The 23,752-nt window shown below is 39.7% G+C and overlaps 1 protein-coding gene across 3 annotated transcripts; it reads right to left on the bottom strand.

The window, feature by feature from the left end:
- Positions 1 to 566: 566 nt before the first annotated feature.
- Positions 567 to 20,361, bottom strand: LOC143862634 (serine/threonine-protein phosphatase PP1). Of its 3 annotated transcripts, none has more exons than XR_013240400.1 (5): positions 19,733 to 20,361; positions 9,373 to 9,932; positions 4,734 to 4,946; positions 3,473 to 3,537; positions 567 to 822 (listed from the first exon to the last, which is right to left on the bottom strand). XR_013240400.1 is itself a non-coding variant. In XM_077373694.1 (5 exons), the coding sequence occupies exons 2-5, from the start codon at positions 19,914 to 19,916 to the stop codon at positions 3,523 to 3,525; spliced, it is 972 nt and encodes a 323-aa protein (XP_077229809.1). In that variant the 5' UTR covers positions 19,917 to 19,938; positions 20,039 to 20,361; the 3' UTR covers positions 3,210 to 3,522. The 3 variants fall into 3 exon arrangements, 2 of the variants coding, with proteins under 2 accessions (XP_077229809.1, XP_077229808.1); XM_077373694.1 differs by lacking the exon at positions 567 to 822 and having other exon boundaries at positions 3,210 to 3,537; positions 19,733 to 19,938; positions 20,039 to 20,361; XM_077373693.1 differs by lacking the exon at positions 567 to 822 and having other exon boundaries at positions 3,210 to 3,537.
- Between the last annotated feature and the right edge of the window lie 3,391 nt (positions 20,362 to 23,752).

The raw sequence follows: 23,752 nt of genomic DNA, 5'->3' as shown, positions 1-23,752 counted from the left end.
CTAAACAATGTGGGCCCTCCCTGTATTTTTGGCCGATAACGTATCTACTTGACCGAGTAGAAACATTTTTCTCATACCCTTCGATTTGTGGTGGTTAAAATGGATGGGCATAAACCTCCACAAATCTATTCATTTTTTTTTACCTCAAATCGAAGGGTTGGGATGATCCTACGGAGCTAATTTTTTAAGCACACCCTATCTATTCAGAGCGTATCAAGTGAATGCTTTGGATCATCCAAACAATGTGGGGCCATTGTGCTTCTGGTGACGAAGTAGATAACTTATTCACCATAGTCTTCATTTTCTAAACGGGAGCCCTTTTAGAAGTTTTTTCCTTAGTAATTTTTATGACATAGCCCAACATTAATTGTATAGAAAATATGAAATATTTACTCATTACAATAACATTAGTTCATTAGTTTCAACATAATGCCATAATTCAACCCATTGACACCCTATCTGTTGAGAAAGTTGCTTGGTTTCCCAAGCTACTAGTTTCTTAGCTGTGGGTGGGAAACAAAAGAGAAAGTTTTTCTAGGTTTTTAGAAAGCCTAGGTTTATAAAAATGAAAGAAAACATGTTTCTTATTGGCGGAGGCTGCTCTTTGTATGGCAGCTACAAAGAGGACACAAGAGAGAGAAGGAGAAAGGGCTTTTTCTCATCTCTCCCCAAGAGTCAAAGCAAAATAAATAATATTATCTATACATCTTATTCAAATACTCACTTCCTAAGAACCGAAAACAATTAAACTAATCCTCTGAGTCCAAATCCAATTCCAAAGCTAAGCGTCCCGTTCCTCATTATCTTCACGAGGGCCAATACCTGAAAAATATTAAATAACCACAGTCAGCTGAAAAGCTCAGTACATAATAAAGCACTACTCTAAGTACAGTCTAATCATAAAAAGGCTCAATAGGGTCAGATAACAAAGTCAGAACTGAATATTGAATTCTCAACTGAACAGTAAGCACAAAGTAGATGTAGTGCATGTCAAATAAGGTTCTGAATTCAAGGTGCAATAAAACAATTCAATGTCTAAGTTCGGATCAAAGTCAAAGGTTTTCAGAATTCAAATACACTTCGGAATCATCGGCATGGTTCAAAAGATATGTTATTGCTTATACACCGACAGTCCACGGTGTTGAAACTAGTTTCTCAAGTTCAGATACAAGTCGACAGGGCCAGCATTTTATCCCACTGACAGGCCAGAAGTTCCAGTGTACTACCCCCACGGTGGGTTTTAGAATTTGCCAATTTTACTACCCCCATATGGAAGGGTTTCAGAAATTATCCAAGCCTCCACAGAAGTGTTCAGAAGGTGTCCAAGGTTCATATTCAAATAGTCCTAAGTATTCAAATGGTTCCAATAATTCAAAGTTCAAAACGATAGTTTCAGAGGTTCAAAATTCAGAACAGATATTCACAACAGTTATTTCAAAGGTTCTAAAGTAGAAGTAGGTGAAACAAATGGTATGCTAAACTCAAAGCTAATTCAGAGGTTTAAAGGTATCAATACTGATTTTCAAAGTCCATAATGATTCCAAGTGAAGAGGGTTTACAATACCCAAAGTAGTACGTTATTACGTACCTCAGAGATGTTCGATTCCATTCTTAATTCTGGTTATGATTCAATATCCTGATTTGAACAGAACATATGTAACATATAAGGGCCCACAAAGGTAACCCAAAAGCCAAAGAATCGAAATCCAGAACTTAAAACATATTCTCAGATTCAGACAAATTTTCGAACATTAAAGGCGTTCCAGTCGACTGGTTCTTCACTACTGTTTTGGTCTCAAAATGCAGTTTTGGCGATCCAGTCAACTACTGTTTCAATTTTTTTAAAACACAGTTCTGGGGCGCCAGTCGATTGGTCCGACCAGTCGACTGCCCCTCTATTACTGTTTTAACGAAAAACATAGTTTTGGGCGAGCTAGTCGACTGTCCTAGGAAGTTTAGTTAAAATAGGAATTGCAGTTAGTTTGAAGTTTTGTTTTATCTTCTTGCTATTTTAGTTACTTGTTGAAGTCTGATTAGAATAGGAAGTTGGAGTTGGACTCATAGAAGGATTATTATTAGTTTTGTTTATAAATAAGAGGGAGACTGAAACGTGAGTAGTAGTGTGTGAGCAGAGAAGTAAAAAACGGCAGAGAATAAAAAACCGTGAGTACCAAACTGGCTTACTGTGGTGTAATACTTCTTATTATAATATTCAAAAAAGCTCTCTCTCTCTCTCTCTCTCTCTCTCATGATCTGTGTTTGATTTTTGTGGGTGTTGCTTCTTGATTTGATCTTTGTGTGAACAAGTGACATCAAAGCTTGTTGCTTTGATCTCATGATTTTCTACACATGGGTCGGGTCAGATCAATGGAGTTGATTTAAGTCTCAATTCTCAAATGACAGTAGAGACTTTCATTGATCTCAACTGCCCGTTTCATGGGCTTTGCTTTGGATCTTTTATGGTGCAAAAATAATGCGAGATCCCAACAGACAATCATAATACGTGTGGTCTTAATAAGACTGGATGTTGGGTTTGATGCACACAAAAATATAATCACGCAGAAATTATATTGGCGATCCTTGTTTAGATAGCCCACCCGAGATGAATGCAGATTCAATTAGCTCGATCACGACCTATGTCCCTATGATTGCAGATTCATCTTATGATCCAAATTGCCAGCTTCATCATTTATTTGGTTTTGGTTAACAGTGATGAAGAGTGGAACTAACCACTTTGCTCAGGGTGTCTTCGCAAAATGAAGGTAGAATAGTAGTAACCAAGGGAAGTTGGCTTGATCTAGCCCTCGGCTTAGAAGGATTGTGTCGTCCCACCGCAAACTGAAACCAAGATGGACACAAACATAGGCTGGTAGAGACAATCAAGCTCCATGTTTATACCAACTTCAGAAGAGCTAAAAAAATCACCCCCAGGCATCATTACTTTCACTACCAAAATTGGACCGAAAGTTGTACCAACACTCGCACATCTACTTTAGTAGGTTGACTTGGTTCCACTTATATGCCAAGGTCAGTGAGGAAGAGTTGCCCGGATGCCGAGGATTGGTAGGTAAATATCGTCAATGGATATATGAACTTTGGCTAGGATTCCGTTGACTAATTGCAATATAATTTACATGCTGAGGATTTTTAGGTAAATATCCTTGATGGAATACAAACTTAAGTAACCATCAAGGGCAAGGGCAAGGGCAAGCAGTGTAAGACGAGCACTTGTTATCATTTGATGACAATTTGTGATTTAAGCATCTCTCAATTTACTTTTTACACATCAAGAGAAAAAGCAATAAGACACCGGCCCTAAAGTCAATTAAGTCCGCCTACTCGCTCATCAATCATCAACGATAGCTTAGCTAATAATCCTCATATATCCTGCTTCTTCACAAGGCAAGATCAACATATATATATAAAGATCTAAAACTGAAAGGAAAACCTTATGCCAAGCCGTGGATACAACCTCAAGGCTTGAGAGTCCGTCTTATAAAATATTTGCATCCAGCATGCTTATCAACCCTTGCCACCCTGAAAATAGAAAATCAACATATTACCTTTACTAACAGCAAACAAGTCTAATCTTTCAAAAAAAAAATAAAAATGCAAACAAGTTTAAAAATACCACTGAATCACTGACTCATGCATTATGCTATTGTGAAGAGAACCTGCGACTCATTACACTCATCAACCATACTACCATGTCGATGGTTGTAATTTTCCTTTCGAAACATAATGGTGTATATATTGTTTTTGCCAATTTTTTGTGTACAATAATTTAGAGATGGGAAGTTAGGAAGATTTTGGGGATCGCAAGCATAAAAAAAATTGGAAAATCAAAGATGGGGCAGCCCGGTATTTTCTGAAATGAGAGATATCTGACTATTATAAAACCAATATTGTTGGGGGACAATTCATGTGATAACCAATTAACAAGGGTGATAGGGATGATCGAAATAAAGAACCAAAAATTGAGATAATTTGGAACAATGTTTACAGAGATGAAACAAAAATGGAGATCACAAATCAAATACACCCAAATACTTGACATCCAAAAACACTGGTGTTGGCATGGAGACACCTTTCGATGGTGAAAGAGACACCTGTTGCCGCTGATGGGAAACCATGACCAGCAACCATCTCAATTGTTCAAAGAAAGAGATGACCAGGGTTTGAGAGAGGGTAACAATCTTTGTCATGGTAACAACATGACAATTATTACCAGTTACTACGAATATAATAAATCGTCTCGGGGTAGTTACCGTAGGGGGGACTGGTATTGCCACCCACAGGTTTAGCCACATCCACCCAGGTTAGTTTATCCTTAAGTTTTGGGCGATTATACTTGGTTTTGGGCCCACCGAGTTAATATAGAACACATTTGACTCACCCATGTCAGTAAAAAAAAAAAGAATTCACAGCGAGCATTGACTACCTGAAGTTGGCCCGGTTCTACCTTGGGAAATTTTTTGACCAAGTACAAGTTCTTAAACACTGGTTTAACATATTTGCCATAGTTTTACTTTCTTAAATGTAGGGCAAAATGACAGGATGGAAATGCTATAACATTGAGTGGCAATACGAGACACGTTATATCATGATGGCAATCTCCAAAACCATTCGGTATGCTGATATTTTAACCTATGATATGGGAACTAATACAACACTACTATTGACAGAATCAAATATTTACAAAATATGGATTGCTAATGCAACTTAGGGCATACCTTTCGTGGTGGGGTTCCAGGTCTGAGTGTGCTATTGCCAAATCCTATCTTTCCTTTCTTCTCAGATGGCTTGAGGATCTGAAAGGAACATGTCAAGGTATCATCCACACTCATCATGGCACCGGCATTGTCGAACTCCCCACAGTAATTTGGAGCAGAAAATATGGTTACCAGCTGCCGCTTAGCGAAGAATTCGTACCCATCTTCCACAACCTGCTTAAACACATAATAAGCTTAAAGATATTGACATACTCCATCCTCAATAATTACTTTGCACTTGGTAGCCTAGTCCAGCACAGTTTTTCAACTACAAAATAAGTCAGTGTATTATATTTTTCCCCAACATCTATTATTCCATTTCCATTCCCAAATACACTTTAACAGATAAGTATAGCAATTAATGAGAGTAGTCCTTTAGATAATTTTAACCATTTATGTGCAATCAATTGTGAACAGGAGGCAATTGAAAAAGGGGAGCAGGGAAGTCCGGGCTTTGGCTTTGGTTTAAGCATCGGGTATAAGTTTTTTTTGGGTAATATATAGTGTCGTAATAAAGCCAGGTTTCTGGAATATCAGGGGTTTGGGGAGTGATAAAAAGGTAGAGGCGGTGAGGGTCTTAATCCATAGTAGGAAGTTTGATCTTATTTAAAGGCGCAATATATGGTTTAAGTGACATTCTACTCAACTGGAATGTGGTTATATGGGAAAGAAAATCAGTCGTGACGAAATTTCCAAAATGGGAGGCACCTCCGGAGCCGGAGGGATGAATGAAACTCAACTTTGATGGCAGTTCTATAGGTAACCCGGGTAGGGCGGGCATCGGAGGCACGATCATAGACAACTGCGGAAGGAAGGTGATGTCTTATTCTGGGCCCGTGGGTACTTTTGATGCAAATGAGACTGAAATTAGAGCCCTTCTATTTGGTCTGAAATGGTTTACAACATCTAGATTCAAGGACTTAATTGCGGAAGGGCACCCATCAAATGCAATTTCTTGAGCCCCAGAGGCATCTTGTGGACCTTGGTGCCTTCGGAACTACATTACGGAAGTGAGGGATCGGGTCTTCATCATTTGTCCGAAGGTCAATCATAGGAGGTGGGCAGCCAATGAAATGGTAGACGCTTTAGCAAAAGGAGGAGTGATGTTGGAGGAGATATGCTTTCACACTGTGTAAAAACAGTAGGGGAATGTAATGGGATAATGGTGTAAATGACTTTTTTTTTTGGGCGATGTACTGAATGGATGATATGATTGTTCCCCACCTTGGGGATGCTTTCATCCAACCTTTTCTGGAGTAATGAAAGTCAATTTTCAAAAAAATAAAAATAAAAATAAAAATAAAAATTGTGACCTGGTGGTCACAGGTTCAAGTCACGGAAACAGCCTCTCTGCAAAGCAGGGGTAAGGCTATGTACATCTAGCCCTCCCCAGACCCCGCAATGGCGGGAGCCTTGTGCACTGGGCCGCCCTTTTCTTTGTGTGTAATCAATTAATTGGAGTTCGTGAAAATTGACCAAAGTGGCAACAACCAGTGATTGGGTGGCTAGGAGAGTTTGGGGAGAATCCTAATAGATGTGAAAATTGACCTAATTGCTTGGGGCAGAAAAGAAGAACTAGGAGCAAACTATCAGCTAGCTAACATTTTAAGAGAATGGCAGACGATCACGAATGAGCAAAAAGCACGGAAAATCATTGATCCAAAGTGGCAGCCACCACCGACTCAACTCAACTCAACTCAACTAAGCCTTTGTCCCAAAACTAGTTGGGGTCGGTTAATGAATCCTTTAGAAAATTTCCATGAAGAAGGTGAAAGAATCTACCCGGCTCAAATTGACTTAGTTTAATCTTGACACTAGTTGGGTTCGTCTACATGGATCATTTTCTTCCATTCTCTCCTATCCAAGGTCATGTTCTCTGTTATGTTCCTACCCATCAAGTCTTTCCTCACTGGGTCTACCCAAGTTGTTTTCGGTCTGCCCCTACCTCTTTTTACTCCATCAACTTGGCACAAGTCATTTCTTCTCACTGGAGCATCCAAAGGCCTACGTTGGATATGCCCAAACAATCTTAAGCAATGCTCTCTCATCTTCTCCTCAATTGGTGCCAGCCCCACCTTTTTACGGATGTCTTCATTTTTAATGAGAGGCAAAAGCCAAGGCACTATTATGAGGGGCCTCAAGTGGTATGCAAATGCTCGTCTCGGTCCCCTAATAATCGAAGGAGATTCAACCAACGTCCTTGCTTGGGCGTCTAACAAGGTGAAAGGGCCATGGAAATTAGCAACACTTAGTGCCGAAATTAGGGACCTTATACGGATTGTTGATCCTCAACTTCAACATATGAGGCGATCAGCAAACGGAAGTGTCGATAAACTGGCTAAAGATGGGGTGGATAGAGCGGGAGTTCAGATTATAGAGGCTGGCATTATTAACAATTATAATCCACCGTAAGGGGTTATATTCTCAGTACTGTTGCTAATCTGGAGGTTGCTGCTTGCTGCTGAGAAGTTTAGGGGCCACAAATTTGTCTTTGCAGTTCACAGTTGGTCCAAACCTAAGTTTTGACGAGGAAAAGCTCTTGTGGAATCTATTGTGGTGATTTCGTTCTGCAAACTTTACACAGGGGAGAGGGCATGCATTTTTTAAATTACATTGGTGGGACAACTTGTCCCAAAGGATGTAATTCTGGTTTCACTTGTTTAATAAAATTTCAGCTAGTCTAAAAATAATAATAATAATAATTAATTGGAGGCTTGGAGCCCATTATTAACAGAGTTTAAAGAGCGGGAGTTCAGATTATAGAGGCTGGCATTATTAACGATTATAATCCACCGTAAGGGGTTATATTCTCAGTACAGTTTGCTAATCTGGAGGTTGTTGCTTGCTGCTGAGAAGTTTAGGGGCCACAAATTTGTCTTTGCAGTTCACAGTTGGTCCAAACCTAAGTTTTGACGAGGAAAAGCTCTTGTGGAATCTATTGTGGTGATTTCGTTCTGCAAACTTTACACAGGGGAGAGGGCATGCATTTTTTAAATTACATTGGTGGGACAACTTGTCCCAAAGGATGTAATTCTGGTTTCACTTGTTTAATAAAATTTCAGTTAGTTTAAAATAATAATAATAATAATAATTAATTGGAGGCTTGGAGCCCATTATTAACAGAGTTTAAAGAGCGGGAGTTCAGATTATAGAGGCTGGCATTATTAACGATTATAATCCACCGTAAGGGGTTATATTCTCAGTACAGTTTGCTAATCTGGAGGTTGCTGCTTGCTGCTGAGAAGTTTAGGGGCCACAAATTTGTCTTTGCAGTTCACAGTTGATCCAAACCTAAGTTTTGACGAGGAAAAGCTCTTGTGGAATCTATTGTGGTGATTTCGTTCTGCAAACTTTACAAAGGGGAGAGGGCATGCATTTTTTAAATTACATTGGTGGGACAACTTGTCCCAAAGGATGTAATTCTGGTTTCACTTGTTTAATAAAATTTCAGTTAGTTTTTTTTTTTTTTTTAAATAATAATTAATTGGAGCCCATTTCCTATATGGTTACTTCATTTCTTTCTTGTTGATTTAATAGAGTTTAAATATGACTTCCTTTGTACTCTTATTATTTCAGAAATTCAAAATTAGTTCTGTAAAACAAATCATAATTCTGAAAGTCAAATGCCTGGGCTGAAAGACCAAATGATTCAGGTTGTGTATCAGGTTTGATACACAACCCTTCCATCTAAATGTCATCTTTCTTTGCAGCGCCATTAAAAAAAAGGTTTGAGAACATGTTAGAGCCTTTCCACAAGAAAAACCAGAGTGGAAGGGTCTAACCCATCAAATTTAACTACGCATGACATTCATTCCTTGATTTGTGTGTCCATGTTTCTGCCCATTTTTCCCATCCACAAATGGCAGGGTTAGGATGATCCAATGGGGCTGATTTTTGGTCCACACCCTATCCATGGAAGGGCCTTCGAAGTGAATGCTTTGGACTCCCAAAAAATGTGGGCCCCCACCCTGTTTCTGCACTCATGTGCAGGTAAGCTTACCTGCACATGTGTGCAGGAACCCTTTCCTCATATATATATATGAGCATGCATTTGCTGCGCTCGAGCACAGAAACAGGGTGGGGCCACATTTTGGGTGGGATCCAAAGCATTCATTTGATGGGCCCTTTCATGGGTAGGGTGTCCACCAAAAATCAGCTCCATTGGATCACCTTAGGGTGTCCATTTGTGGGGCCAAAAATGGACAGATTTGTGGACAAACAGTATCTGTCCATTTTTGGCCCCACAAATGGACACCCATTGGTGATCCAATGGAGCTGATTTTTTGTAGGCCCTCCATCCATGATGGGGCCGTCCAAATGAATGCTTAGGATCACCCCCCCCACCCAAAGACCCCACCCCCCTGTTTTTGTGCTCGAGCGCAGCAACCCTTCTCTCTCTCTCTCTCTCTCTATATATATATATATCTATATATATATATATATATATATATATATATATATATATATATATATATAATAGCAGGTTAAAATGTAATTGACTAATTGACAAGATAAAAGAACAAAGGCAAATCGCAACAAAAGGAGAAATACAAAAGAAATTAATGCCAACATATGTTTGGTTGGGCTCAAGAACGCTTACCTGGTGAGCTCGACAAATGAGGTCAAGGTCATGTTTGTGAAGGAACTCCGCAACCTTGTCAGCTCCAAAAGTGTAGGAGACACCCCTGTCATTCTCTCCCCAGCCTTCGATGTCTTTATCAGGATCAGCCCACAAGAGATCACAAAGGAGGCCCTGGTCAGGGACATCCACTGGGCGAGCAATATTTCTTATTTGATCCAAGTTCTTCAATTCAGGGGACAACCCACCATGCATGCAAAGAATCTTCTCGTCAATAAGTGCAGCCACTGGGAGACAGTTGAAGCAGTCAGTAAAGATTTTCCAGAGACGAACATTAAACCTTCTCTTGCATTCATCATAGAACCCATAGATGCGATTAATGGAAGCACACTCATGGTTCCCTCTGAGAAGAAAGAAGTTCTCCCGGTATTTGATCTTGTATGCAAGGAGCAGACATATGGTTTCTATGCTCTGTTTACCACGGTCAACATAGTCCCCTAGGAACAAATAGTTGGCCTCTGGTGGGAACCCACCGTATTCAAACAACCGGAGAAGGTCAGAATATTGGCCGTGAATATCTCCTGTCAAACCGAGCAGAGTAGCTCATCAACTACAAAGTAATTAAAATAAAAAAACAGTAGTAAGAGTATAAAGTTCCCAGGACTTTGCTCTATGATACATTAGGGTATTAAGGAGTTATACCCCAAGGATGGAGAACTGTTTTATACATTTTAGGAGTGTTTTGTTCAATTTGAGGCAGTTTTTGGCAAGGATGAAGTTTGAACACCTAGCCTCAATGATATGCACTTGAAGGGTAACGACTCACCTTTTATTTTGTTTGAAATGGAAATTATAGTTTCCTTCTTGTTTCTGTGTGATGCTTAATGTGTACAGGGTATGATGCACCGAGAAGAAGAGACGTGCTTGGGGGTAGATGGGCGATGTGTCTTAGGTTTGGGAGTATTTTATTTACGGACATGGTTATTTATATTTTAATAGGATTTTTTAGCTTTTAATTGCATCTTTATGGTCCAAGATGTCGGAGATATCCATATAAACCCATGGTCCACCCTCTACCCTAAACCAAAGCCCAAATCCACTTAAAGAGGCCTTCTATCCTATTGGTCCTCTACCATGACCCACTACTTACCTTTTTAAAACCACATCTTATATCTTATTGGCTGCCCCCCAATGGACAAGCACTTAAACCCCCTAAACCCCTCTTAGTTCCCCTCTTTTATCCCATTGGTCTTCCATATGTCCCACCACTTAATAATACCCCCTCTCATATAAAAATCCCCGCTCCAATAACTAGTAAAAAAAAACCCGTTTTGGGCACCCCCTCTTTCTCCCTCCTTGTCCCCGCCTCCATTCCCCCTCACGGTCAGGGTGTATCCCAACTCTTCTCCCCCTCCTTTCTCCCTCACAGCCTGGGTGTAGCCATCCAATCTCCTCCTCCTTCCTTCCTTGTCCCCGGCTCCCCGTTGTGAGCCCTTCCTTTCCCGTTCTCTATTTTGTCTTACCTTCTTTCTCATCTCCTTTTCTTTCTCTCCCTAGGCTAATATAAGACCAGCTTATTCCTCTTTTTCTCCTCTCAGACATTACCTGCAACACAACGATTAAGGCACAAAGCCCGACATACCGACCTAGGTATGAATCCAATCATCTCTATTTTGCAGTTCATCCTATATACCTTTCCCTTTGAAATCTTTCTCATTACCATTACAATCCTTGCCTCATCATTCCCCAAAGTGGCCACATTCATTTGGTAACAAGTGCTCGGCTGGTTCCGGATCAGATGGGTTTTCCCTCACTCGATCAAAAATTTGATTTGGTGTTGGAGAGTAACAAGCCTTGGCTCCCTTGGTTTAATCCTCTAGCAACTGATACAATTTGCAGTATTTTGGAACATCTCGATAGAAAGGAATTCTGCCTTAATCGTGAGTTGGATGGTATGGAAAGTTAGATTCAAGGTGGTAACATGGGCCCTTCAACATCGGTTCTTTACAAGTTATTCAATGGAAACTGGAAAGCACTATTAGGAATTGGAATTTGATTATGACCCATAGTTTGGGATTTGATTATGACCCATAGTGTTCCCGCAGCTAAAGTGGTAGCTTGATGGAAACCACCTCACAGGAACGTCTAAACTTACTGTTGACGGGTATTAGAGACATTTTTAGGAACTCTTCGGGCAACATCATCTATTCCTTTGCATGCCCATTGGTAATACGGATTCAACTGAAGTCGAGGTCCGAGCTCTTCACCGGGGACTGTGCATTTTCGTTAGTCAAATGGAGAGGAACTTGGTGGACCAAAGAGAGTAGCGATGGGACGTGGAGATTAGCCATGTTTATTGATGAGAATAGAGACCTACGCTTTTATAGAGACTTACTTTTCGCTTGTCCCTAGAAGTGCTAATGATTTGGCTGACTGTCTAGCTGAACTGGGAGCTTCTAGTGTTTTCTTTTTAGAGGTGTCTTCTTTAGACCCTGATGTGCACTCAATCCTTTCTTTTAATAATGGGTATCTTCTTCTTCAAAAAAAAATAAAAATGATTACCTACCCAGATACAGTCATCCACAATTACTCCCATACCTCATTAGTATGTTTTGGGCCACAATTATTTTCTTTATAGATCTGATTTCAATGACATTTGAACTAAGATATGATTTTATTCGTAAGCTGTTTCCCTTAGTTAGAACGTATTACGTGGAACTTGTCTCGATGAATTAATTTCTATTTGATGAATGACTTTTAAAGCTCTGAATTTCCACAATAATTCCAATTGTTTTTCACTACCATGTCACATTTTATCATAATTGGAATGCATGTTGCTATTTTAATGAGCTAAACCCCATTTGTGTCAAAAACTTCCCCTGCAAACCCTAGGTTTGCACGAATTTGGGATTAGAACTCATAGCATAGGTCCCTTGGACGATATGGCAAGTTAGATTCACGGTCGAAACATGGGCTCTTCAACATCAGTTCTTTACAAGTTATTCAATGTAAACCACCATTAGGAATTGGGATTCGATTATGACCAGTTGTTCCCGCAGCTAAAGTGGAAGTTCAATGGAAACCACCTCACAGGAATGTCTTCAAACTTAACGTTGACGGGTATTGGAGACATTTTTAGGAATTCTTCAGGCAACAACATCTATTCCTTTGCATGCCCAATTGGTCATACAGATTCAACTGAAGTCGAGGTCCGAGCTCTTCACCGGGGATTGTGAATTTTTGTTAGTCAAATGGAGAGGAACCTGGAAGTGGAAAGCGACTCTTCCAATATGGTGGGCCAATGAGAGTAGCGCTGGGACGTGGAGATTGGCTATGTTCATTGATGAGATTAGAGACCTACACTTTTATAGAGAGACTTCCTTTTCGCTTATCCCTAGAAGTGTTAATGATTTCGCTTCTAGTGTTTTCTTTTTAGAAGTGCCTTCTTTAGCCTCTGATGTGCACTTGTAATCCTTTCTTTTAATAATGGGTATTATCCTCTTCTTAAAAAAAAATGATTACCCACCCAGACACAGTCCATCCATCATTACTCCCATACCTCATTAGTATGTTTTGGGCCACAATTATTTTCTTTATAGATCTGATTTCAATGACATTTGAATTAAGATATGATTTTATTCGTTAGTTGTTTCCCTTGGTTAGAACGTATTGTGTGGAACTTGTCTTGATGAGTTAATTTCTATTTGATGAATGACTTTTAAAGCTCTGAATTTCCAAAATAATTATTTTTTTGTGTGAAGAAAGTAGCTAAATTTATTAAAAGAAAGGGACCAAGATAGTCAATACTGGGGAAGAGAAACAAAACAAAAATAAAATACAACCGAGCAAATAAACATGGTGGAAGAGAGTAAAAAAGAGCCAGCGATTCCTTGGAGACTTCCAATCGAGCAAGGCTGTCTGCTACCTCATTGGCCGAGCGGCGCACATGCCAGAAAGTTACTGGGGTGGATTTCACCTCGTCAAACATCTCATCAAAAAGGTAGTCAAATCTCCATGGTGGTTTTTGAATGCCCTTAAGCCACCGAATCACAGTCAAATAATCTCCTTCCACGACCACATTCTCAAGACTATCTCTTACCAAGATCTTCAAACCTTGGTGCACTGCTCGCACCTCTGCTTCTGTAGCATCCGCCTCTCCTATGGGCCTGCAAAAGCCCGGACAATTTCCCCTCTCTCGTTTCGCAAGACGCCCCCAATCCAGCAGGGCCTGGATTCCCAAAACTAGAGCCATCAAAGTTGAGTTCCATAAAGTCACGAGTAGGGGGAACCCAAGTTGGGGCGATCTTTTGCATTATAAGTACGATAACTTTCATGGCAAGATAACCGGGACTTTTGGAGACTCCTTTAAGTATTCTAGCATTTCTTTCCTCCAAATCACTCAAATTGTAGCTAAGAAACATACATTCCATAAGATTTTACCTTTTCTCTTCCACGGCACCGCAGACCATCCTAATAGAGCATCCATTAGATTTTCAGGAAATACCCAACTAATGCCAAATCTACATAGAACTTTATCCCATAGCACTCTAGCCACTTCACAATGAATGAGGAGATGGTCTACTTATCCCCCATCCTCAAAACAACGCGCACAATGGTTAATGATAAGAATCTTCCTCTTACGCAATAAATCCACCATTTGAATCCTCTTTCTTAATGCCGCCCAACCAAAAGTGAACATTGTGGGAGGAGAATGAATTGCCCACACTCTAGCAACCTTGGAAGTCACCGGGTTAGGCACTAAGCAACGATAAAATGTTTTTTCAGAGAAATCTCGAGCTGTGTTCCAGATCCAAACCTCCAACATTTGGCCAATAGATGCGAGCTCTCGATTGAAGAAATTCCTTCTAAATTGAGGCTTCCAAACTATTCTCCCGTTGCTTCTCTCCAAAGTTTCCTTGACAAAGATTTCCTTGTGTACTCCAATTACACACAAATCTGGAAACAACTCTATAAGAGATCTATCGCCACACCATATGTCTGACCAAAACCGAATTCTATCACCAGAATAAACCTTGAATTTGATGATGGATCGAAACAGATAGTTAAATTTCATTATATCCCTCCAAATCGTTCAACCTTTGCATCTGAAGTTACAGAAGGGTGCCCACTGACCTGGAAGAGCACCATATTTGGCTTCAATAACTCTGACCCAAAGTAGGGACTCATTACCAAATCTCCACAACCATTTGCCCAACAGGGCAATGTTAGTCTCCTTAATGCTTCTGATTCCAAGGCCTCCATATTTGATGCCTCCATATTTGATAGGTTTACATACTTTTTTCCATTTTACTAAAGGAATTCCCCACTTCTTCTCTGAACTCCCCATAGGAACCGTCTTTGAATCTGTTCAATTCTTTTTGCAACATTGATAGGACACTTGAAGACTGACATTTTAAGTTGAAGAGTTGAAGTGTCAGAATTTCGTTTACAGGAATTTTTTATCAATTCATTTCCATCTGTATCTGTCGAAAATTCAAATTTGAGTAGAAAATTCTCTTTATTCCTTCGTTCATACGTATGGTAAATCGGAATGTTGGCTAGCACTGCCTTAATCAAAGGGATTCTACCCCCCGTGGAGACTAAATTTCTCTTCCAAGTGTCCAACCTTTTCTCCACTCTTTGAACCACATGGTCCCAACACATTTTTTAGCTCTTCCAAATCCGAGCGGCAGTCCAAGACAAGAAGTGGGAAGAGTCCACTTTGCATCCTATAATGCCTACGAGATCTAGACTTTTACTCTTCTCCACATGGATCCCAAAGGCTTTGGATTTATGAAAGTTGGATCTTTGCCCTGTAATGGCATCGAAAACATCGAAGTATGGCTTTCAAATTTAGCACCTTTACTCCTCTGGAGTGCTGAATAAAAGTGAATCATCTAAAAATTGGAGCTGAGATACTTCGACTCCTTCCCGATCTTAAATCCTTCTATTAAACCAAGATTTTTGCCCTTTTCAATGAGCTTATCCAACGTTTCCGCCACTATCACAAAGAGGAAAGGAGATAGGGGATCCCCTTGCCTTAATCACCGAGTAGATTTGAAAAAACCTTTTGGGGATCCATTAATGAGGATAGAGAACCAAGCTGAAGATATATATCTAGAAATCCAACCCCTCCATCTAGTACCAGACCTCATTCTCTCCATAAGATAATCTAAACATTTCCATTCCACTCTATCATACGCCTTGTCCATGTTTAACTTGCATATAAATCCACCGCTCCCAATTTTATGGTAGTAATCCACCACTTCATTGCCAATCAAAGATCAGTTGAGAATTTGCCTCACTTACAAATGCAGATATGATTGAGGGTTTGGTTCATTGGTTCATATCAATTAGGGCATCGTTAAATAGTTATTTATTAGTACTGTCCCAGGTCTTAGAGTTTACCTCATATCATTTAGGTGCCAATTACTATTTCTGTTTAGGTGTCTAAGTATTTGTCTAGTGTCCTTTACGCACGCACTTTCAAGCCATGGTTATTATATTTTCTTAAAGTTGCCCACCTTAAAATTGGGATTTTCCCCAAGTTGATAGGGTTACCCCCTAATATTCGGGATTTTTTCCCCATATGTTGAATTAGCATTTTTTCGTGTAAAGTTCCTATATTATAGGGTTTTTTAGTAAATCCCTCTCAACGGGCCACCTAAATTAATCTCTATCTCTCTATCTCTGACTAAAAATCTAGATAAAGGGCTAAGGGAATGTCACCTTAGCTGCATAACTGCATAAGTGATTATGACATTTTATATGTTCGGTACACGCAAAGTATTTTTCAAAAAGCATTGCGGGCCCACTTCATAGGATGGTCCAAACTGTTCATTTGTTGGGCCACAACAAAAATAGGTTGCACATCGTAAATCATCTCCATAGGTAAGTATCGAAAGAGCAAGTGGGGAAGAAACACAAAAGAAGGGGAAGAAGGGGAGATTGGAGATATTGCGAAACTGAAATGCAAGACGTTTTGAGAGGGCGGCAACAAGAGAAAAGAGAGAAATCTAGATGGATCGGAGATGTTCTCAATGTCGCTTCATCAATTTTAAACGACAAATCGCCTGTGAGAGATGTGGAAAAATCTGGTCACCCAATGATCAGAACATCTCCATCCGTCAAAGGAGAAAACATAGGTTCCGACAAAAATATTTCCTTAGACCAGAACACCAACGCGATGAATCCGGAAAGAGATGTACCAACAGCTGGATGGAGCCTACTCAGAACCGTTATCCTTCAATCTATAAGAAATGCCAGGAGAGAGATTTGGTGTAAGACGACGCCATGGTGGTATGGGACAATCGAATCGCTTGAAAATTGGCTCGTTAGAGTGGGTAAAGTTACATACATTATTCACCTCTACCGGGTAGATGCATTTGAAGTGTAAATAGGCCTCCTACCGGAAGAAAGCACGGGGATTAATGCAACTGTGGCAAAGCAAGGAATATTCACCCTTTGAAGAACTAATGCACTAGTTTAGTAAATGTTCAACAAATATGATGGCAATTTGGTGGGAGATTTTGAGCATCCCACCATATGCATGGTGCAAAAACAGCTTATGGGTGATAGGAGGAAGGATAGGGAGTGGTCGCATTCGACGAATCGTGTAAGGCAAGCCATGGATAAGGGATAAGGAGAATCCTGATTTAAACCATACTTGCATCCCCAAAATCCATATCGATCCCAACTTCCATCGATTCAACGATCATGACGGTGTCGGCGAGAAAGTTGAGGGAAAAAGAAAACTCTAAGCCAACAAATACCAGGAACTCGGGTGAAGAAGAGAGGACAAGACCACAGGGAAACCTAATGGAGGATACCATATATCCGGGTAATGGGCAAGGTCAGACCGGTGCAAACATGCTTGACATCGCTCCAGTCAGGGTAGAGATGCGCTGCTTGACAGAGGTAGATGAGAATGACGACACACTGCCATTGTCAGCGGGTGATAGAGGAGAAACAAGTATTTTGTTTCTCCGCTATCACTTCGCCAAAACACATTGTGGAATGAAACGATTGAATTTCTAGATTGTATTATCTTTTTAGATGCTTCAGGTTTATTTTTATTTTTTTTGAATTTCAGGTTTATTTTCTTTTTTCTTAGATGAATGATGATTTATGTTTGAAAAGAAGCACATTTTCTTTCTAGAACATGTACTATTTTTTTATGTTTCTCTTTTTTTAATTGTCCTCTTTATATTTCCTTTTCAGATTTTAGAAAATAAATCACAAGGTTTCTGCCTCGGCCCTTGGGGCTTATGCGTTGCCACATTAGACTTTTATATTTTTCTTAATACTTTTATATTTTCTTTATTTTTATAAATTTTTTAATATTAATATTAAAAATTAAAAATGTGATGGCTACGTTACGCCTCACCTCATGCTAGTGCTGAGCACCTCGCCCATTCTCTTAGTTGATCAATTTTCCAATTCCCAATATTGATGAGAAGGTGTATGTGATGGGAGATTCTCTTGCTAATCAGAAGAATGACGACACACCGCCATTGTCAGTGGGTGATAACGGAGAAACAAATATTTTGACTTTTGAGAACCATCCTCTAACATGCACCCTCGTATTTCCTGGAGATGGAAGATGGCTGTAAGCGGTTTTGTTGGGTGAAACGAGGGACACTAGAAGGAACAAGGGGCAGGAAACCATTGGATCATCTTTAAGGCAACCAGCTTTATTCCAGAGTCATCAGACGGCGCAGTTATTGCATGTGGGTCCTAGTTCTAAAGAACAGAGCTGGTGAGATCTCATGAGAACACTCGAGTATTAAGGTAGGAACAAACTGCCCCTAGAGAGCGAGGCGCAACATGGCAGATGTATATTAATGGGATGGTGATGGGCCCCAGCCCCATGAGAGATGTGGAGATATACTTAAGAAGGTTTGCATGGCCCCTATCTGCAGGAACAGATCTCGCATCGGACTGAATGAAGAACTGCCCAACCCAACACCCATGGGCCCACCTAAGCTTTCCATGACCATCGTTGGGCTCCCATTTTCTAATTTTCAAGTCTCTTTTAAGTGTTTTTTCAGTCCTTTGAGTTAGAGGGCGGGTACTAAGGTTTTTTCCATCAAAATTACTTAATTATATGTATATATATAATAGATGATGCGTTGAACATAAGAATTATGTTGTTGAGCTTTATGTCTACCAAAGTTAATGGTTTTGATATGACACCATAATTGTATGCAGCAGATATAGGTTATTCCACACTATGGGCATAGAGTTAGGATGAGCCAATAGACTGTCATCGTTTACAGAATGGGTGTCTTTTCAAATAAACTAGAATTTGCATCCCAACTAGTTCTTTGAGAGAATCATAAATACAAGGCCTTCGACCTCGCATTATCAAAACAGATGGAGAGGGTCCCTTAGCTTCTTTTTGCATTACACAAATCGAAGTGATAATGGCAACCTATTAGTTGAGCAAGTGAATTTTCTACCTTCCAAATGCAGGTTGATCGGCCCCAGCATGTGGATGAAAAGATCAAATCGATGAATGCTAGTAGTCACCCCACTGTGATGTATTTTTTTTAATTGGAAAATCTGATGGTGTTAAATTTCCACCTAGAACCATGGAAAAGATCCCCCCACCCCCCAACTCTTCAATTTCACGATAAAGGTCTGAATGAAGTTTGGGATCATAGAGACCATACACCAAAGAAACCATCCAATTGAAATTATCCTCTACCACTCTGGAGATAACAAAAATAACACACCGGCCCACCTTGCAGTCTTCCCAGATGAGCTGATCAGCATCCCATACCACTAATAACAGCTCCTGACATCCCCACAGCTGGGAGACAAACCCATTCAAAAGGTCCACTTCCTTAGAAAGATAAAATTAAATAAGAAGGGCATCATCTGTCTTTGTTATTGGTTTCCAAACAGCAATAAGCTCCTTGATTGCCGTGATCGGACATTGAGCCCAGCCCCCTCATGTTCCATGATATCATTATTCATCATCATCACTGACCAACACTTGACTGAGCCTGGTGGTACAAGCTAGATTGAATCAATAAAAATTAATTACCCTTGCAAATACTAGAGGTTGATTTTTATTCAGGCCCTAAGAAATTAAGTTACACAATTAACATCGACCGGAGGAGCTAGATCAGTCTTCTGCTCAAGTAAGTCGTAAAAAAGCAAGTAATGCCCTTGAAGTTTAGTGAACTGAGGTAGCGTCACGTGCTTGATCAAGTGGCCAAAATATAAGCGCATAAACAAATAGGGCCGGGAAAGAAAGAAGAAAATGCCGTTTTTAATTTGTTGGGCATAAAAGCAATGCATCAGAAACGAGGAGTAAGCAGCAGCAGCACAAGAGATGGTGTGTCTAAAGCAACAAACAACAAAATGGTGTTACCGCAGATCTTGATTGGGGCTTCAAGCTCCAAGAGGTTGGGCTGGTTGATGAAAATCTCCTTGGATGTAAGGCACAATTGGCGGATTTCGGCCTCCGTCAGCTGAACCTGCTTCGAGGTCCTCCCGTTCTTGGCGTCCAGAAGCCTGCGTATGATGTCGTCCAACACACTCTCATCCATCGCCATCCTACCAAAACCCCCCTATAGCCTAGCAGCAGCAGCAGCGGAGAAATAAAAGCTTCAGATCAATCAAAGAGGGAAAAGAAAAAGGAAGAAAAAGGAAAAGGAAAAGGAAGGAAGAAACGAACGATTCGATTCCCCCGAGGATTAAAAGATGAAGAAGAGAAGATTCGGAGAATTAGGGTTTGGAAAAGAGTAGCGGTGGCCGTGGTGGGATTCAACGGTGTTGGAGGGGTGGAAAGGCGGAGATCGTGGCAACGAAAAAGGCATATTCCTCTCTCGCAGCCGCAGATTCGCAGACGGTGGAAGGTAGGTAGGTCAATGGGAGCGATGGGTGCTGCCCTCTCTCCCCACCTCCGTAACTAATAGAGCACCAAAGGATAATACGTACAAAACACCTCTTTCCCTCCCCCCCTCGCTCGCGCACACCTCCGCCTTCTTTTCTGTTTTAGAATATAAATAAAGAGAAATTGCACGGTCAGCCCTAGAGTTCTGAACCCTATCCCTATCCATCCACGCCTCACCTCGGCACGTGCACAGTCACACACATGAGTGTCAACTACATGGTCCCATATGGCCATAAGCCTGATACATCTTACCTTTGAACATCGTGTTATATCAACCGATATTTTGTTATCAAAAGGGTGCCGATCGATATATTGATATCGAAAGGGTGGCGGTGGGGCCAATGGGCTGATATCTCATGAGATTTAAAAGGATGACATAAACCAGAATCATTGCCTTTTTCTAAAAAAAAATTCTTTCTTATTTTCATTTCTTTATCACTCCTCTTCCTTTCCCTTCTTTCTCTTTTCAAATGAAACCCTTGCGTAGTAGCATCTCAAAGAATACCAAGGTCGTCCTTGTCACTCCATATCCTTCCAATAAGTGATTCAACATTTTTTTTTTCTGGGTTAGCAAAGATTTTATTTAAGCAGAGTAGGGGCATAGAAGTATAGAACGATCCCCTACAATATAAGAAATCAAAGATGCTATTTCTTTTTGCAGGAGAAGTAAAAAATTAAAAAACAGGAACAAAGAGGTAGTTGGTGGTCAGCTAAACCATAAAAGGCAATTAAAGAAGAAAGGACAAGAAGGAGAGAGGAGAACTTGTAAAACTACTTTTAAGTTGCGCGATCAAATCATAAGCATGTGACTGAACAAATTAAACACGAGAAGAGATCCGGCATCCATACCTCCTTGCATGGCTTTTGGTCCTGAGTAGAAACGTGGGGTTCGATCCTAAGATGATATCACTTGTCTGCAAAATGAAGAATGTTATGGGCAGTCATCTACTCTCCACTTCCTTATGTGTATTCTAATGGGAAGAAATACAACCTTATATGTGAGATTATGACCAATCCCGTATTTATAATAACATAAAAGAAACCCTAGAACCGACCCATTACAGACTATTTTTCTTAAATAATCCCACAAACCTTATTGGGCTTACAACGGGCCCACACATTATTAACCCATTACCATACCTCTTCCAACGTGATCCCATATGGCTAAGGTGCTCCCGGCTCAAACTTTATTGATCACTAACCGTATATGAGCCGATCTGGATTACTCTTTACCATAATCAAACATTCTCTACAATCCAGCTTTACAAAAGCTAAAATATGTACTATGCAAGTCCATAAAAAATCTTACAGAATTGACAGATACTAATTCAACAACCAACAAATGAAATTGAAATTGAGGTATTCCATTTTGCATCGCTATTGAATTAGCAAGCAACGTGAATTGCAGTTTGCCCTTTCATTAGCGAACCTATCGGCAGCCCTGTTGCCTTGTTTATAGGTTTGGAGATGTTCCATTGGAAATTTTGGCAGCAGAGAAACAATCACATTGATGATAGTGGTTAGATGCCTTCCGTGGGACATCAAATGAGGAATCACCCCAAATCCTCCGTAAGTGGATTATTGCCACCACTTAGGATATAATACATCAAGAGAGGGTGCAACGACCCGGATTTCAGAAGTTCCAAAACCCGGCCCGTTAACTCACTTACAAAAAAAATCTTATGAAAATAAAACCAATATTAAAGAAACGTCCACCATTACAATTTGTCTTAACAACATTTAATGAAAAATATAAAGGAAGCTAATTCCTAAGATATAAGTAACACAGAACTAGAAATTTATACCAATCTATAAAGGGAAACTAAACCAAAAATCACTAAGGCGTCGCTCCTTCGCTAGTTCCCATCCTCGGCCTTATCTTCTTTAAGGTAAATGGTGACCACCCTGAAAATATTTTTGGTTTGAGTTTCAACCACAGAAACATAGTAGGGAAAATAAAGTTTCATATCATCTAAAAGCATGAAAAGGACAGTGATAATCTATACTTTAATTCATTCTCTTTGTTATATTAGTATAAATTACAACTAATTAAAACATGGTACAACATTACTACATCATATCTTAAAGTGGATATTCATTTATCAGTTTCTCTTTAAAATACCGTGATCCTTACATGCAATAAAACCATTTCTAATAAAACCATTTTTTTATGCAAGAAAACTTATGCAAAATGCATCATTTAAATATTCCATTCCAAAGCTGTGCACATAGACTAGATGAGCTTAGTCGATAAAGGTATGAATGCCAATACCCACCCCTCGTAATGTCCACCCTACGGCCTATCTCGGCAGTGGTACGAGAAGGTCATAACATATCATCATAATATACCCAGTCCACCCGATTTACCGGTGTGCGAAAGGGGTGTTTAGTCCAACCAATTTACCGAAAGCGACTTAGGCGGACTCTGCGCAGGCCCTCATATCATTGGTTTAAGGGTGCCACCTTAAGGACGCGGAATGAATCTACCCTTTTCATAACTATACGACATTCCATAGTGCTTTGAGATGTATAAGTCCTTAAACCATTTTCTTTCTTGTTTTGCAAAAATATGCAATTACACCATATACATAAGATCTTGGTTTGCAAAAAAATGCACATATGCTCTTGAAGACTCATGATACATAACCTTTCATTGCGTAACATCTTATTATTCTTTTAATCACAAATTTCAACATCTAAATAAATGGATCAAATATGGGTCAAATATTAACATAGAGATATCATTTTATCAACTATATTGCTATCAACATTCAATATGATACTGCGAGTATCAATCTACTTAAAATTGTAAAATATCATGAAATTGAAAACCAATTAGTGACATTATCACAATATGGTACTGTGAGTATCAATCTACTTAATTTAATCATTTTTTAATGTGTCAATATCAAAAGTGAGGGGATAAAAACTCACTTGACTTTAGGATGTTAATATGAGAATTAAGTGTCATAATATCATTATGACTGATATTTGTAACCCCTTATAAAAATCCTTTTTAAACTATTTCATATATGGTGCCTTTATTAAAATAGAAGGGTCAATAATTTAAGACTAATCATTGCACTTGAAACAAAATAGTCTTAAAGTAAATATCGACCATTTCCTTTTCTTTTTCTTTTTTTATCAACATTACTCTATTTATAATCTAAAAGAAACTTACGATCCAAATAGCTTAAGATTAATCAAATTTTATATTCTTAAAAAGCATTTGTAAATCTAATATGTAGGAAAATATGCCCTTCGTACAATTAAGTGCCACAAAACATAAATTTTCACCTACCTCTTTACGTGAATCGAAACCCCGGATCGTCGAAGCTTCCGACGGAAATCTCCACCTCTCTCTCTCTCTCTCTCTGGGTGGGTGGGGCGTGGGTGGTGGGGGGGGGTGTTCGTGTGTGTTACCAACAATACCTCTGTTTTTTCTAGAAACAACAAAATCCTCTTCTTTAACAGAGGATGGCCAACCCCCCACAA

Source organism: Tasmannia lanceolata, unplaced genomic scaffold, assembly GCF_043159265.1.
Source record: "Tasmannia lanceolata isolate RefF3 unplaced genomic scaffold, GAP_Taslan_0.1 ptg000037l, whole genome shotgun sequence".
Classification (NCBI taxonomy): domain Eukaryota; kingdom Viridiplantae; phylum Streptophyta; class Magnoliopsida; order Canellales; family Winteraceae; genus Tasmannia; species Tasmannia lanceolata.
This window is presented reverse-complemented; position numbering and strand designations above follow the sequence as displayed.

Excerpts from the sequence above, each read along its gene's own strand:
- LOC143862634 (XM_077373693.1), bottom strand. The coding sequence starts at position 19,916 with ATGGCGATGGATGAGAGTGTGTTGGACGACATCATACGCAGGCTTCTG. Across the intron at positions 9,933-19,732 it reads AGCCCCAATCAAGATCTGCG|GAGATATTCACGGCCAATAT; the intron begins GTAACACCATTT and ends TCGGTTTGACAG. Across the intron at positions 4,947-9,372 it reads TCATTTGTCGAGCTCACCAG|GTTGTGGAAGATGGGTACGA; the intron begins GTAAGCGTTCTT and ends GTGTTTAAGCAG.